The 18187-nt window shown below is 44.6% G+C and overlaps 1 protein-coding gene across 6 annotated transcripts in view; it reads left to right on the top strand.

The window, feature by feature from the left end:
- The window catches only part of DDC (dopa decarboxylase (aromatic L-amino acid decarboxylase)), a 77252-nt gene that overhangs the window by 34164 nt on the left and 24901 nt on the right, over positions 1–18187 (top strand). For all 6 annotated transcript variants that reach the window (XM_008569873.1, XM_008569872.1, XM_008569875.1 and 3 more), the window contains 2 exons: positions 11007–11073; positions 16456–16550. In XM_008569873.1, the coding sequence (XP_008568095.1) occupies positions 11007–11073; positions 16456–16550 (162 nt within the window). The remainder of the gene's footprint in view (positions 1–11006; positions 11074–16455; positions 16551–18187) is intronic.

Genomic DNA, 18187 nt, shown 5'->3' on the forward strand with positions numbered 1-18187 from the left:
GCAGGCAGATGTTAAATTTCACTGAAGTCCAATTTGTCGATGGTTTCTTTCATGGATTTTGCCTTTCATGTTGTATCTACAAACTCATCACCAAACCCGAGTTTATCTCCCTTTTCTGCTATGTTGTCTTCTAGGAGTTTTGTAGCCTTGCATTTTATGTTTAGGTCTATGATCTATTTTCGGTTAGCTTTTGTGAAAGGTGTAAGGTCTGGGTCTAGATTTATTTTTTTTTACATGTGGATGTCCAGTTGTTCCAGCACTATTTGTTGAATAGACTATCCTTCCTCCATTGAACTGCCTTTGCTCCTTTGTCAAAGATCAGTTGACTACATTTGTGTGGGTATATTTCTGTTTCATTGATCTGTTTAGCTGTTCTTTTGTCAAGAACACACTGTCTACTGTCTTGATCACTGTAGCTTTATACTAAGTCTTGAAGTTGGGTAGTTTCAAGTCAGACCTCTGACATTATTCAATATCGCGTTAGCTATTCTGCGTCTCTTGCTTCCTCCTACAAACTTTAGTATCACCTTGCGAATCTCCACATCATAACTCAACTGGGACTTTTTTGGGGGGGAGATTGCATTGAATGTATAGATTGAGTTGGAAGAACTGACATTTTGATGATATTAGCACTTCCTATCTGTGTACATGGAATGTATCTACGTTTATTTAGATCTTTCGTTGTTTCTTTCATCAGAGTTTTGTATTTTTCCTCATATAAATCTAACACATTTTTTGTTACATTTATATCTAAGTATTTCATTTTTTGGTTCTATTATAAATGGTACTGTGTTTTTAATTTCAAATTTCATTTAAAAAAAATTTTTGGAATATAAGAGAGTAATTTGATTTTGTGTATTAACTTTTTATCCTGCAGCTTGCTACAATTGTTTATTAGTTCCAGGAGGGTTTTGTTTTGGTTTGGGTTTGGGTTTATTTTTTGAGATTTTTACATAGACAACTCTGTTATCTGCAAAAAAAGACACTTTTATTTCTCTCTTCCCAATCTGTATATCTTTCATTTCCTTTTCTTAGCTTATTCCACTAGCTGGAATTTTCAGTACAATGTTGAATAGGAGTGGTGAGAACAGACATTCTTGCCTCGTTCCTGATCTTTGCAGAAGAACATCTAGTTTATCACCATTGATTATGATGTTAGTGATAGGTTTTTTGTAGATGTTGATGTCATTTGTCAAGTTGAGAAGTTCTACTGTAATTCTAGTTTGCTAAAAGTCTTTATCAAATAGATGTTGCATTTTATTAAATGCTTTTTCTGCATGTATTTATATAATCATGTGATTTTCTTTAGCTTGTTGTGATAGATTATATTAATTTATTTTCAAATGTTGAATCAACTTTCATACCCCAAATAAATCCCACTTGATTGTGGTGTATAATTCTTTTTACACATTGTTGAAATTAATTTGCTAATATTTTGTTGAGGAATTTTGCATCTATACTCCTGAGAGATATTGATGTTCAGTTTCCTTTCTTGCAATGTCCTTGTCTGGTTTTGGTATTAGGCAATGTTAACCTCATGGAATGAGTTAGGAAGTATTTCTTTTACTTTTATTTTCTATAAGAGATTTTAGAGAATTGATATAATTTCTTCCTTAAATTTTTGGTAGAACTCACCAGTGAACCCAATTGGGCATGATGCCTTCTGTTTTATAAGGTTATTAATTGATACAATTTATTTTTTGCTGTGTAATTTTTTTTAACATTTACTTGTACTTATTTGTGGGGTACCATGTGTTGTTTCAATATATGCATACACACAATGATTCACTTAGGATAGGTAGAAAAGTTTTGCACCCGTTAGTCCACCACTTCTCCTGTACCCACTCTCCCCACCTCCTGGCCTCAGATAACCATTATTCTTCTCTCCACTTCTATGAGAACCCCCCGCCCCATTTTTCAGCACCACACTCTCCCAAGTGAGCCACATGCCGCCCCCCCCCCATTTTTTAGATTGCACTAATCATCTGGTATTTATCTTTCTGTGCCTGACTTACTTCATTTAACATGATGGTTTCCTGTTCCATCCACATTGCTGCAAATGATAGGATATCTTTTCTTTTTATAGCTGAATGGTATTACATCACTTATGTATATATATACACCACAGTTCTTATTTATCCATTCATTCATTGATGGGCATTCAGGTGATTCCATCTCTTGGCTATTGTGAATAGTGCTGTGATGAACATGGGAGTGCAAGTGTCTTTTTGATATGTTAATTTCACTTTCCTCAGGTACATACTCAGTAGTGGGATAGCTGGGTCATCAGGTAGATCTACTTTTAGTTCTCTGAGGAAACTCCACGCTGTTTTCCACAGTGGCTGCACCAATTTACATTTCCACCAACAATGTAGGAGGGTTCCCTTTTCTCCACATCTTTGCCAGCTTTTGTTATTTTCTGTCTTGTTGATAATAGTCATTCCAACTTGGGTGAGAAGATATTGCACTGTGGTTTTAATTTGCATTTCCCTGATGACTAGCAATGTTGAGCAATTTTTTCATGTGCTCATTGGCCATTTCTATATCTTCTTTTGAGAAATGTCTGTTCAGGTCCTTTGCACATTTTTAAATTGGGTTTTTTGTTTGTTTGCTTGTTTGTTTTTGTGTTGAGTTGTTTGAGTTCCTTCTATATTCTGGATATTAGCCCCTTGTCTGATGTGTAGTTTGCAAGTTTTCCCAGCATCATTTATTGAAAAGGCTGTCCTTTCCCCTCTATATATTCTTGATGCCTTTGTCAAAAATCAGTTGGCTATAAGTGTGTGGGTTTATTTCTGAACTCTCTATTCTGTTCCATTGGTCTCTTTGTCTGTTTTTATGCCAGTACCATGCTGTTTTGGTTACTGTAGCTTTATAGTATATTTTATATTTTGAAGTCAGGGAGTGTAATGCCTCTAACTTTGTGCTTCTTGTTGAAGATTACTATAGCTATGTGGGATCTTTTACGGTTCCATACAAATTTTAAGATCATTTTTTTCTATTTCTGTGTAGTATGTAATTGATATTTTGATAGGGATTGCCTTGAATATGTAGATTGCTTTGGGTAATATGGACATTTTAATGATTTTAATTCTTCCAACCAAGAACATGGGATATCCAATTATTTGTGTCCTCCTCAATTTTTTTTCATCAATGTTTTATAGTTTTTATTGTAGAGGTCTTTCACTTTCTTGGTATTGTGAATGGGATTATTTTCTTGATTTCTTCTTCAGCTATTTCATTATTGGCCTATAGGAAGGTTATCAATTTTTGTGAGTTGATTCTGTATCCTGCCACTATCCTTAATTAATTTATTAGTTCTAGTAAATTTTTGGTGACGTCTTTAGGGTTTTCAATGTATACAATTATGTCATCTGCAAATAGGTATAGTTTGACTTCCTCCTTTCCTATTTGAATTCCCTTTATTGTTTTCTCTTGCCTTATTGCACTGGCTAGAACTTCCAGTGCTATATTGAATTAGAATGGGGAAAGTGGGCATCTTTGTCTTGTTCTAGATCTTAGAGGAAAAGCCTCCCATTTTTGTCCATTCAATGTGAGATTAGCTGTGGGTTTGCCATATATGGCTTTTATTATACTGAAGTACATTACTCCTATACCTGATTTGTTGAGTGTTTTTATCATGAAGTGGTGTTGGATTTTATCAAATGCTTTTTCTTCATCTATTGAAATGATCATGAAGTACATTACTCCTATACCTGATTTGTTGAGTGTTTTTATCATGAAGTGGTGTTGGATTTTATCAAATGCTTTTTCTTCATCTATTGAAATGATCATATGGTTCTTTTCCCTCATTCTGTTGACGTGATGTATTATGTTTATTTGATTTGCATGTGTTGAACCATCCTTGCAGCCCTGGGATGAATCCTGCTTGATCATGGTGAATGATCTTTTTATTGTGTTGTTGGATTCTGTTTGTTAGTATTTTGTTGAGAACCTTCACATCTGTGTTCATTTGGGATATTGGTCTGTAGCTTTCTTTTTTTGTTGTATCTTTTCCTGGTTTTGGAATGAGGTTAATGTTGGCCTGGTAGAATGAATTTGGAGGTATTCTCTCCTCTTCAGTTTTTTGGAAGAGTTTGGGAAGAATTGGTATAAGTTCTTCTTTAGATGTTTGGTAGAATTCAGCAGTGACACCATCTGGTCCTGGGGTTTTCTTTGTTGGGAGACTTTTTACTATTGCTTCAATCTTGTTACTTGTTATTGGTCTGCTTAGGTTCTAGTTCTTCATTCAACACTGTTAAGTTGTATGTGTTTAGAAATTTATCCATTTCCTCTAGATTTTCTAGTTTGTTCACATGTGGTTGTTCATAGTAGTCTCTTATGACCTTTGCATTTCTGTAGTACCAGTTGTAATGTCTCAATTTTCATTTCTGATTTTATTTATTTGAGTCTTCTCTTTTTTTCCATTAATCTAGCTAAAGGGTTATAGATTTTTTCTTTTTGCAAAATCAACTCTTTGTTTCATCAATCTTTTGTATTTTTAAAAATCTGTCATTCATTTATTTCTGTTCTGATCTTTTTTATTTCTCTCCTTCTACTGATTGTAGGTTTGGTTTGTTTCGTTTTTCCAGTCTTTTCTTGTTGTAGACCATCTCTGTGCCAAGCATCAGGTTTTTTATGAGCCTGTGCCTTTTTCTGGGTATGCCTGGTGACTTTCTAGTTTCTCCTGTATATGTGGTAGATTTTGAATATCCAACTCTTTAATGTTTACTTTCCAAAAGGGCAAAAGAGAAGAACAAAGGGCGGAAGAAAAGGGTGCTGCCCTTCTAATCTCCTGGAAATCACTTCAGCTGGGTAGGGAGGAGCTTGCAGCAATGAGCAAGGGGGTGCAACCACTGTAGCCACCACCTCTTTGCACTTCTGTGATCAGGAGCAGCAATCAGCAATCAGAGCACAGAATTTTGGAGGACAGGTTCCTCTTTCCTCACCTTTACTACTTCAAGTTCTATACAAGCTGCTCCAGGGACACATGCTCAGCTGCCTTCATGGGCCTGGGGATGAGGAGTGAGTAGCTACTGCTGTGCTGGGAGCTGAAATTGACTGCAATCAACTGCTGCTTATTGTCCAAGCCTTACACTGAAAGATGTCCAAGTTCTGTAGACTCCAGAGCCTGAGGTGAATGGAGGGGATGTAGGAGGCATAGCAGAGGTGGGTGGGGAAGGGGCCATGCAGGGACCAGCACACCAGAAACACGGGCTCTTCCCTAAGAGCAAGAGGAAGCCAATAAAAGATTTTTAAGCCAGGGTGTGACATAATTGGGTTTGTGTTTTCAGAAACCCCTCTGGTATCTGTGTGGCATGTCATGGAAGCACTGTCACATTGAGCTTAGTGGAGACGTGTGTCTCAAGTCACCTGTCCAATTATAATTCAGTCCTAAAATTAGAGTGATTTTCTTCCATGTGCATCAGTTCAAGGTTACCCTATAAAAATAACTTCATACTTTCAAGTGGCTTTTCTTGGGGCTAGAGGGAAAGACATGGTGCTGCTGCTGACTATGGTCTGTCATCCACGTGGCCTTTCCTACTTATCCTTCAACCCTTACCGAGTGATCACTAACAATTAACAGCCAGCACTTGCAGATATTATGAATTATTTTAGATCATTGCTTATGTGAAAAATACTCACTTTGACCCATCAAAATCTGGGTTTGCCCATGGGAGTGGGTGTGTGATGTAAAAGTTATTCATCACATGTGTCAGGGCACAAGAGGATGACCAAGGGGGGGTGGTCTGCAGGATGGGTGGCAGGGGCAAGACCTGAGGCAGGGAGATTAAATACTCTGGCAATTCGCTGAGGATAATGAGGGTGTCAATGAAAACAATGGCAATGGATACGAAAAGAAAGAAATGGATTGAGAGACGTTTAAGAAGAATAGTGTTCAGGTCTTGGTGATGACTTGAACGCAGGAAGTGAGGGGGAGTTCAGATTCACTCCCACACTCCTCCCTTAGGTGGTCCTGTTGTGCGTGGAGCACAGGGGGTGGAGCACAGGGGGAGCCAAGGATTGGGACAGAACACAATGAGTTAGTTTTTGCACAAGTTGACTGTGGACTTTGGCGGGACGTGAAAGTAGAGATGTCCACGGGACAATTGAGCTCCCATAAGAAGAGGAGTCTGAACCAGAGGCACAGACATAGGGTTCGTCTGAGTCTGGGTGGTGTCAATGTCACTAGGAGTGATGAGGCAGCCTACAAGGTCTGATTGAGAGAACACCAATATTGAAAGGAGGGCCGAGGAAGAGGAACCTGTGCAGAAAAGTGAGAAAGGACATCAGTGAGTTATGGACACCAAATGAGGCAATTGAGACGAAGACCCAGGCAGGAGAGTATCTTGCAGACTGGAGATGCAAGTAGTATAGGAACTGAGAGACACTTTGTCTGTCTATTTACTTATTTTGCTAAGAGGAAGTAATTTGTGACTTTCTTAGGAGTAGATTTCCTAGAGGGTCTGTGGGTAAATTTCAGATTCCATGGAGCAAAAGAAGGAATGAAAAATGTGGGAATAGATTTCTTTTAAGGAAAGAGAAATAGGGCAGTCATGAGAGAAAATGCTGGCCAGTGGAAGATGAGCTGAACTGAGTTGTTTGTGTGTGTTTATACGATCCGTGAAGGAGGCAGTGGAGAGATACATGGACCGAAGAGAAGAGTATACATTTGATTGAGAGGAACAGCACCAAATTTTATTTTCCTCATGGAAGATGAGGGGACCAAATTAATATGCCCCTGTTGGAATTTTGCTCTAAAGACCCAAGTCCCTGAGCCTATTTGGGGGCATCTGTGACATTCTGCTGGCAGAAGCTATAGACATGGGCCAATCCTACGTATGGAGCCACGAAAAGTCCCACAGCTCACTCATCCATCATAAGAGTGTTTCCCTCAGATACCCCACGTGCCACGTGCCAGTGTGTGACAGCCTGGAGGTGTGTGCTGAGCTCCGGCCCTTTCCTTGGGAATGGTCTCCATCTTTGTTCCATGTGATAAGAGCTACACGTGTACCAGGGTGAGGGTGTGTTTAGCCCTGTGGAGGGGATCAGGGGTGCCGGCTGCTAAGCGATAGCTCATAAGCCTTGTCCTGGAGGATGCACGGGCAGGTGCTGCTGGGCCTGGCACCTCCTGATGAAGGAGAGAGTGCTGCGAAGAGAGGGCTGCCGGTTTGTTATCTTCAATCACAGCCATGGAATTGTGCAGCTGGAGGGAAGTCCGGGCCCAGATGGGGAATGGGCTGTGGCGTGAGCTCTGTCTCCTTGCCCAGTTGTTCCCTTGTGGTGATAACTCTGCACATCCACAGTGACTAAATGACCCCTCCTGGGATGCAGCCACGTGGCCTTTCTTAAATTCTCAAAGGGGCTGCAGAGCCCTCAAGACTCAAGACGTGCCGCACAGAGCAGGGGGCATGTTCGGTGGGGTGCACGAGCCTGGGGCCTGTAATGCAGTTTTGCTCTCTTCCCAGTGCTGGTTTGCCTCCCTTGTGGCAGACAGAGGGCAGTGCCTCCGACGCACATGCATGCCAGGCAGGCGCAGCTGCAGAGGAGGTCACAGGGGCTGTGCCGCAGCAGGGGGGTCATGGACTCTCTGAGATGGAGGGATGGCACTCCCTCTGCACAAATGTGATTATGCCTCTGCAGAGTGGCTGAAATCAGGTTAGCATCACTGGGCAGTGCTGAGCCAGGGTAATCAGAGCCTGGAGCAGAGCAGGTGCTGGCTTTAAAGTGGCTTCTGAGAATTAGGGCAAGCTGCCTGTCGCTGAGCACCACATAGGTAACATCCATTTAGAGCGCTGTCCTGCTGTGCCCTGCCACTTTGCCCACCTGGCACATCCTCGCTGCAAGCTGAGGTCTCCACTGCCCTTGCAGGCCCCTCTTGAGCTGCCAAGTGTTTGGGCTTGTTGGGAGGGCCTCTGGCCTGACCCAGGCGGGGTTGTTTTAACTGGCAGTCCAGGGACTGGGGCTCCAGGGTCCTGTCTTGCAGAGGTGTGGCAGGTCACGCTTGGTCTGTGCCTGCCCATATGTGTGTCCTTGGACAACTGCCCACCTTCTGGAGGCTTGCTTTAAGTCAACTGCACCATAGGGATTGTGAACAGTGTTGTAATGATGATGAGATATAATACATGAAGCGCTCAGCTTCAGGCCCACCACAGGGTAAGCACAGAATAGGCCTCCCATTCTTGTTCTCAACTGAGGCTACTCCCAGGACAAGGAAGGATTTTACTGTTTCTACAAAAATATTTCACACTCAGAACAAAAAAATCAATAATTGCATAAGAATCTGAGAATAAAGGTTCATGTTAACCAAAATCTTATCTCAAGAGACAAGCAGTATTAACATCATTCTAGATACTCTTCTGTGTACACATTAATAGAAAATAATTTAAACAAAGGGATATTTAATAAACATGTAATTTTTATAACAAACTATTGCATTTAGTTCTATTAGCATTGAACTGAGGAAAATGAGATGAATGTGAAAGAATTGCTGGACTGCAGAGATGTCATTTCTAAGAGACTCCTATAGTGCACAGAAATAAAGTACAAGCAACGTTAGTATTGTTGAATCATTCTGTTTTTGTTTGTTAAACTATAAAAGTTTTACTATTCTTTTAACAACATAGACCAGGTATTTTCAGGGTCTCATGCTCCCCCAACTAAGCGAACCTCAGACAGAGCATTTTAATATTCAGTTATGTATCACGGTGAAATCACAAATACCATTGAGAAACAGCACACCGACTTGAATTCCCACGAAATGACTCATCTAATCAAAATAAACCAAATGTGGGAATGCTTGACACTTGAAATGAGGGGGGCACGCATAGCAGTCCAGAGAAAGTGCTGAGGTTTGGAACATCCGAGCCCACTGGCGCTTTATAGACAAGCGGGTCCTGCGTCTGATTTGTTTGTGCTGTAAGCGAGACCACGGAAGCCCAGAGAGATGCCAGCACGACAGAGTTGGGCCTCCAGCTCAGGGCATTTTGCCCCCAGTCCATGGCTTAGCTGTCTGTCTATTAATCATGCCTTTTTATTTTCTGTCTTTCTGATGCTTTATATCTTTGGGCCTTGCTGCCCCTCTGGAGGTTAGAGGGTTCCTAGAGATCTTAAAGGTCTCAACTACAAGTGCACCTTTCATATGCAAACTGACCGATCCAGAGCCCACCCCCCAGCCCCCTCCTCTATGGGGCTTTCACACTCTGGGCACATCCCCCTGCCCTAACCACCCCAGGGCCAGGTACTAGACAGCAGGGAACAGCCTTTCTGCCCCAGAGCCCTGAACTTGTTCAAACTACCAACCCTAAGCTTGCTTACCCTGCCTCACTGGTCCCTCCCTGTGAAAACCACAGTGCACCCCTCTGCTGCTGACCAACCCTGGTGCTTCCGCATGTGGTTCCCCATGGCATGGCTGCCCCTCCTCCTGGGAACTGTAACACACTATAATTTCAATTGCAGTCATGTCCTGGTCTGCTGGCCTCACCATACCCGAATAATAATAAAGTCTACATTTTAAAACAGTCTGGTCCTGCTGGGCCTAAAGAGAGCCCCATGGGGGACTGACTCTCCCTGGGCACAGCTCGCTGATAGAGGGAGCCCTGCTAGAGTCCAGCAGGACCTGCTTTGGGACCACATGCTATGATTGGGCATGAGACAACTCTGCTCCATGGTCAGGGGTCACTCGTGTCAAGAACCACACCCAGCCGAGGCAGCTGTGAGAGCAGCAGGGTCAGAGCCATCACAGGGCAGACACCATGCAACCCTGGTGACAGCACTTGGACTCTCACTGAGAGGCGAATTTGGTTTCCAAGCAAAAGTCGGTCATAGGTGAAATGGAACTAGAAAGGCCTGTGACTTGGGCTCTGACTTAGGAATTTCTGGCCTCTCTATCTTTATCCTCAGGGCACACAGTGTTGCTGAGACTTTTGATGGGGCTCAATAAAGGCTGTACGAATTGAATTAAGTTTCACTTTAGTGTCACCTCTGAGGAGAAATGTCATCCAGACAGCCCATGTCATCTGTAAATAAATTAGGCTCTTTGGTTTTGTAAACATAATATGTTTTTTGATCATTTGGAGATTCAACAAATATGTTTCAGTATCTATTCCTTCCTGTAAAGTGCAAGTTCCCAGCAGTACAAAGACATAAGTCTCATACCCTGCTTTCAGTGGCATTGTGGATGTGGGGTCGAGACAGACACGTGGGAGAACAGCACAAGTCGGGTCGTGCAGGTGTCATCACAGCAACATCTGGCTCAGGACAAACACAGGCACAGTGAATTCTGCCCACGTTTCCAGTTGCGTAACTGACAGCACTCAGCACTCTCTCAGAACACCCCTTTTAGAATTATTTTTGATGCCAGTAGTGCTTTCTCATTAACCTTTTGTGGGTTGAAGTTAATCTTTAGGAACAGTATCACTCAGAAAGAGAAAGGCAGCAGATCAAGGCTAGCAAATGATACTCTTGGTCAAGATCCCAGTGTGGCTTTTAGCTGACCCCGGAGGCTGTTCTAAAAGAAGCATCGCACTAGTGCCTTGGCAATCTCAGCCTCGCTGGGTCACCTCTGATGCACTTGCCCTGTGCTCTACATACACGCGCGCGCCGCACACACACACACACACACACACACACACACACACACACACACACGGAAAAACACCCAGGCTTCCTAATTCACAGTAGGAACCATGTTCTCAGGTTCAATGCGCGTACTTGTATCTCATGAAGTAGAACACAGGAGTAGTTCTTCTGGCTGACTTTCTGTGCCGGGGCACCATGGGAAACCCTTTCTAGTTCTGTTTCTAACCTCACAGTTTAGTTTTTTATCTGCAAGTCTGTTTCTCTATGATGCATTAAATCAAAGACTAAATGTGCATCCCCCTTTAGGAGATGTTGTTTACCATGTAAAGGCCCTGGGCCAGCCCCGGGGTGATGGCTGTGTGTGTGTGGAGGTTACAACAATAACTAACTCGAGGGGATTTAAAAGCTGTCTCTTTTTAACTCTCCAGGTGGTTGCTACATTGGGGACCACGACTTGCTGTTCTTTTGACAATCTCTTAGAAGTGGGTCCTATTTGTAAGTATTTGATTCAATTTTCTTTCTGGAGAATGTTCTCAGTGCATGGGGGATCTAGCAGACCTTCCTCTTTGGTCTCTCCTCTTTGTCAGTAACTTCACATTATGACGAGCTTCTAAACTTTTCTTGTATTTGCAATAACACAAACCTCATTAGTGTGAACTCCACAAACTCAGAATCTGAGCCAATTGAACAGTAGCTGAGCTTAGCTATACCAACACATGGTTGGTAAGAAAAAAATGTTCCAAATAATATAACAGTGATTTAAAATTATGGGCCATGTTGGCTCTGTTGAGGAAGATGAACTCTTACCATCTTAGAGCCCTCAGATGAGACTCATATGTGCACATGACATGAGAGCTGTGCATGCTTGAGTTTGGTCTTCTGGCATATCATTTTCTGGCCCTTTTTGGAATTACTGAACATAGTTGAGCAAATTGCTTGAGGTAAGTTAGCAAATCAATACAATGAAAGTGGATTTCTGCAAAGATAACTGCACGCTTTAGATGCTTTTCTGGGTCCTCTCACCTCCTCCCTCCCTCAGTCAGGGCACTTAGGTTTTCTCACCAAGACCAGAATTCTGTGTTTTCAAAAGGTGAGACATTAATATACAGCTGTTTCTAAAGTTTCACCTTGAACGTATGGTTCTGGGAACTCAACAGGTCTTGGTGCTATTTCTGTGGACAGAAGAACTCTGCCCTGGGTGGGGACCCTGGCTCATGGAACTCCCTCTCTCTGTCCCTCAGGGGTGAATGCTCCAACAATGGCTCTGGTACAGCTGCCCGAGTCAGGCCCTCAGACTACATTCCCATGGCTTGTTCTAGATGTCATCACGCCGACTGACGGGCAATCGGCTCGATCATCAGGCTGCATAACTGAGCACATTTCTCACTTCTCTAACCCCGGATTTGCCCATGGTCCATACTGAGAGGAGGGGACCCTCCCTTCCATGCCTGGCCTCCCATCTCAGGGTCAGCAGCAGGAGAGAAAGGTGTCAGGTGTTCTGAGCTGGGCATGGCATAGATGGCAGAGAAGCAGTGGTCCTGCCCTGGCCCGGCCCCTATTGCTGCATGTCTTATATTCTGAGCTTCGTTTTCCTTATCTTATATTGGGGAGAAAAACACTCCTTGTTGTAAATAACCACATTTTCCTCATGGGATTGTTCAGGGGACGAGTTCATGCAGGGAGCATGCACTGCACACAAGGCTGCGTGTGCTGCTGTGCTGAGAGGATGGCAAGGCCGGTCACCAGCCCAGGGAAGTGGGGTGGGCACAGATCTGCCATCTGCACAGGCTTCTGCTCCACCACGTGTGACCTGTGGCTGACAACTGTCAGAACAACTGGCTGAAGCAGTCATGCCTGGCCCGGGGCTAGGGACCAGGGACAGAACTGGACGACTCAGGCCTGTGCCCTGGTGTTGGCCTCACTAGCTGCGGTCACTGGTCAGTTCAACTGAGCAACTTGGAGCCTCTGACTCAGATGTCAGGCTAAGAACTGAATGTCCTGGCCAGTGGCTGACTAATGTAATTCCTCAGGGCTATCAGATGTAAAGGGCTGAGGTCTTCTGCGCAACAAAGCCCACGAGGTTCACTGTCCCCAGAGCCCAGTGCTGGTGGCTGCATCAGGGAGATGACAGCCAGTGGGTGGTACCTGTCTTCACCGTGCCCTGGACAGATCCAGCTTGGACTGTCCTCCTGTCCTGGAGCTCCCTCTGCTTTGCAGGGCCTGGGGGTGGTGGGCACAGCTTGATTTGTGATTTGTGTTGTTTCAAACACAGAGGTTGCTTCTCGGGTTTTGCTGAAAACAGTGACTTGAGCAAATGCCAAAACCCTTTCATTCATTGCCAAGGTTAATACAGGAGGTAAATTTTGACAATTGTATTTTTAATGACAACAATATTCCTAACCATTGGCAGTGCCTTAACAATTAATTCAGCACCTTTTACCCACTTTCTTTCATCCAATACCATTTACTTGACTATCACCAAATATTCAGCATTCTTCAACTCCGAACAGGACCAATCTAAGATCCTGAGCTGACCTTATTCTATAGCGTGATCAGAACAACCTATTAAAATAATTTGGACATGTTATTCATCCACCATCATTTGACAAAGAAAACAAATCAGAAAATAGTTTCTTCAAATTGCTGCTTTAGAAAAAACAGTTTCTTTTTAGTCTTTTTAAAAATGAATTGCCAGAGAGGCTGTTTAAATTTGTTAGCTTGGACTGATCAGTTGCAGGCGGGTTTTGTTGAGCAGAGGATGAGTACAAAAAGCGCATAGTTGAAGTCAGCCAAGTGCCAGGTGTGACAGTGGGGAAACTGAGGACAGGGTCCTGGCTGAGTGGGGGTGGCTGTCTCAGGGCGTGAGCAAGGGGAGCAGCACAGGTCAGCAGCCTCGCTCGTGCTGAGGCTCCCATGGCCGGGAGGCCCCTCCGCAGGAGTTCTAGTCCAACCACAAGCTTAGAGGGAGCTCGGTCCTCCACAAGACCACCCTCACTTCTGACAGCTCACTGGAAGCTGTACTCACAGTTACTGTTTATTACGGGGATTAAAATCAGTGCAGGAGGAGACTGTAGGGCAGAGTCTCGGGGGTGCAGACACGGAGCTCTGGTCATCCTCTCCCTTGAGTCATGGATGGGGTTGACTCCCCCCATGTCAATGTGTGAGAAGATGCATGGAGTAGGCGTGCCTCCCTACCAGGAGAGCTCAGCTGACCCTCGGTGCCAGTTTCTATTGGTACTGCTCACATTCTGTCTGAGTGGCTGACCTTTAGTCTCCAGCCCTTCTCAGGAGTCCAGCTAATACCTTTAGTGATCAGATCCTCCAGAGGTCAGAACTGATATGGTATGGCCCAAAGCCCACATCATAAATCATATTGTTAGACTGTCTGGGGCCAAAGCACTGATCAGGCAGGACATTCCAGGGCCCCAGAGGTCACCTCTCAGGAAACAAGGGCAAAGGTTAGACCTCTTTGGGGGTAGAGTGGATTCTTCAATATACACCTTCTACATAGTGCTCCCTCCCTTACCTCAGGAGACCCACTGTCCCCTCCCCAGGTGTCTGATACATTTTGGAGTGTCAAAGGGACAGAGCCTTGGGTGTTGGCATTGCTCTTGATCCCGTCTGGGGTTCAGGGCCATATCTTCTCCCCCATGTGTTCTGGAGGATGCTCGGCTAACACCGATGGGTTGCGGTGCTAAATGACTCCCTTTTCACTGTTTCACTTTCTCACCCAACATCTCCTCCTCGCAAGGGCAATGGCTACAGGAGGAGGATACAGAAGGTTAGCCGGCCCTCACCACCCCTCCCCCACGACCCCTCGACTTGCTGTTTCCTGACTCACCTGCCTGTTCAGGCCAGGGCCCTGCTCTGCCTCACCCTTCCTTCAACAGTCCCGAACTGAACACAGACACGGGCATCTATCGAACTCCACCAGAGGGCCTCAGACGGAGAAGGAAGTTCCACCACTCAAGGTCTGGGCACAGCCCAAAGAGCCCTGTGAAAAGCATCAAACCACTTTGTCTTAGTCCATTTGGGCTGCTCTAATGAAATGCCATAGACCGGGTGGTTTTTAAACAACAGGAATTTATTTCCCACAGTCTGGAGGCTGGAAGTCCAAGATCAAGGCTCTGGCAGACTTGGTGTCTGGTGAGGACACATTTCCTGGTTCACAGATGGCACCTTCTCACTGTGTCCTCCTACAGTGGAACTTTTATAAGTTCTGGGGTCTCTTATAAGGGCACTAATCCCATCATGAGGGCTCTACCTTCACGACCTAATCACCTTCCAAAGGCCTCACGTCAAGGATACCATCATCTTGGGGGTTAGGATTTTAACATATAGATTTGGGGGGGACTCAAACATTCAGACTATAGCATGCTTTGACATCTATCTATCTTATAAAGGAATCTGCAGTTTCTGTCTACCGCACGCGTATCTGAGCTGCAGCAGTGACGGTTGTCTGTCGTTATTACGTGGCTCTTCAGAGAAAAGTCCTGGCTTTGGGTTCTTCCTGGTGCATGGTCACACCTGCGGTGCTCATGAGATTTCCAGGGGGGACTGATTCTGCAGGTGGTGATGAATCAGACACCTCCCCACCTGGCCTTGCACGGGCCATAACCTTCTGCCTCTTGTGCCCTGGTGTGGCAGTATCCATGTCCTCGGGACACACTCGATCTTGATCGGACCAAGGGCTTTAATCCTGAGGATCAAACTGAGTCATCCTTTATCAGTAGAGCTCAGAGTGGTCCACCACCCTCACCACACACTGATTAAGAAGCATCAGGCATGGAAATGCAAGCGATGGATCCATCAGTCCCCACAAATGCGTTTGCATCTGACACCTCTCCCTGGTGCCCAGACAACAGCATCCTCACTGTAAAGGGAGGGAATCCTCACTGTAAAGGGAGGGACAACCCCGTCCTCTCTGTGATCCTTCACCCTTCAATCCCTACCTATTTCACAACTGTTCTAGGTGCCTAGTGCCAAGGGAAGAAATCACCGTGCAAGTTGCGTTTATTTCTCACTGACTCTGAATTGGGTGTCATGCTGTGCATGTGAATATAACCTCACTTATTCCTCACGGTTACCGTTACCACTTTATCTCCACTTGGCCTGTGAGGAGAATGAGGCTTGAAGGAGGTAGATGAGGTCTTATGGCTGCCAAGCAGCTAAGAGCAGGAGCTGGACCCAGATATGTGCAGGAAAGGGGAATGTGCTGCACAGGAGGCTCTCCCACCTCCAAAGTGAGGTACGTCCCTGCGAGCAAGGCTATCCTGGTGTGTTTGGAAGACACAAGGCTATCCTGGTGTGTTTGGAAGACACAAGTCCTGTCTGGGAAGGAGCTGAGGATGATTCACAGTAGTGTAAAATAAATGGCTTAACTTCATGGTGGGCATGGAGTGGGCAGTTAGAGGTCAGAATAGATTGTGTACCAGACCCCTCCTCAAATGATGCTTGTGGGGAGGACTTGAGAACAGGTTAGCGAGAGAATCAGGGGCAAGTTCCAGGTGGTCAGGTGCGGGGGGAGGAAAGGATGGCATAGCTGGAATAAAATGTGTGCGAGTGAGAGCGATTAGTGAACACTGGTCTCTTAAAGCAGCAAGGATCAGGCTGGAAAATCAAGGGGCGTAATTAACCGCACGTCCCTCACTTTGTAAGTGTTCTCTGAGCACCTGGCATGTGTCTGGGGCCCAGGGCACATACCTGTGCCTGCAGCTTCCGTGGCTTCAGGTGAGAGGGCCTTTTAGGCATCCGATCATTAGTTCCACAGACACTATTGGTTTACTGTATGCAAGAGGGACGCTGGGACAGTTGTCGTTGGGGGACTGTCCATGGTGGGGCAGCCAGTGGAGAACTCACAGTTACTTCTGGCTTTAGGCAACAAGGGGAACTTGTGGCTGCACATTGACGCCGCCTATGCAGGAAGCGCATTCATCTGCCCCGAGTTCCGGCACCTTCTGAATGGAGTGGAGGTAGGTGCGCTCCTGCTCTGGACCACTTGGTCATTTTTTAAAAGCACTATGTTATCGGGGACTTCCTTTATAAGGATGTGACATTCAGCTTCTTACTGTTGTGGTTTGTTTCAGTTAATTATTTTCACTGAATCTGTGATTATTGGAAATTATACTTCCTCAGGACAGGGGCTGACAGCCTTCCCTGGTCATACAGTCTGTCTTCCTGAAATACCCCTGAACCTTACAGCTGTTTTTCAGTCTTCCCTAATCCTAGGCAGAGCTGTCATAATAGGATAGATTTTAGTTTATGAAGCTATGAAAATATTTAGGAACAAAACAAAATCATCATGCATTTCAGCTCACATAATTTAAAGTACTGACCTGCAATTCTCTACAACCTGGTTCAGTACTATAGTCACGTCCTACCCTTATAGTTGAACATGATATTCACTTCAACCAATATTGAATGAGCAGTTACCAATGCATTTAAATGCCCTATGCACTCTTCTGGAAATTGTAAAATGTGGCCTGTACTGCCAAGTAAAACTCCCACTTCTTCTGGAGAAATAGCAATCAAAATTATTGACCAATGCTCTGCGTCTCCACGGAGCTACAGACAGCAAAATGGTACAGACTGAACACAAAGAAAAGACCTTACGGATGTGCTATGGTGAGTTATTTCATTGCTGCTCATAGGGCAGGAAGTCCCTCTTCCCTAGGAACTCGGGTATGAATACAGTAAAGGGCCTCTTTGGCAGTGTGTCCAGGGGAAGAAGATACTAAATCAGGGGAGCCGTGGCATTGGTCAAGAAAGAAATGCTTTCTGCTTAGGGCTGGGGGAGTAGGGGAGACCTCATTCACATGTGCGGGGTGAAGGGTGCAATCTTTGGCATTACGCTCTTTGTTTGAATCCCAGCTTTACCCTTAGGACTAGTTGTTTACCCCTGGGCAGCTCCCTACACCTCATAAGTGGGCTTCATGATGATACCTCCTTTGTGGGCCTGTTGTGAAGGGCAGATGAGTTAATCGTGTTTACAGTGCTTAATAACAATGTCTTGCACACAGTAAGCACTGAGCCCGCACTAGATGTTCTTGTTTTTTTTTTTCACCACGGCCTGGAGAAACTTTCCCTCAAACCTCTCTCTGCTTGCATGTCAGGCTTGCCAGTCGATTTTCTAATTATTACTTTGAATTCTCATAATGCCGTGATGCCAGAAAAGTGGGTATGAGAGGTATAGAATACACATGGTCGCATCTTTGATAAAAATAATCCTCTTGTTACTTATGAATACAGTAGCATTCTGGTTTATGTCTTCATCCCATCCATTCATTCACTCATTCATTCACTGATTACTTTCTGAGCACTTCACACATGCTAAGGCCTAGCTGAATAATATGAAGCTTCCAAAGGCCTATATAAGTGCTGCGGAGGGCAGTATAGTCTGTGAGAAATCCTGATACCTCACCCTCTACAGTTTATTACTGATAGCTAGTTTTGTGGGTGTTTCATGCTGGGAAGTGAAGACTCAGTCTCTATACCATAGAAATACCTTTTATTATGGAGATAATGTACATCACTTGAAATGCCTATCCCTGGACAGTTTAAGGGAAGCAGGGCTACACGTTCATCTGAGATTTGGGGGCCTCTCCCTGGG

This window comes from Galeopterus variegatus, unplaced genomic scaffold (assembly GCF_000696425.1).
Source record: "Galeopterus variegatus unplaced genomic scaffold, G_variegatus-3.0.2 Scaffold540, whole genome shotgun sequence".
Lineage (NCBI taxonomy): Eukaryota > Metazoa > Chordata > Mammalia > Dermoptera > Cynocephalidae > Galeopterus > Galeopterus variegatus.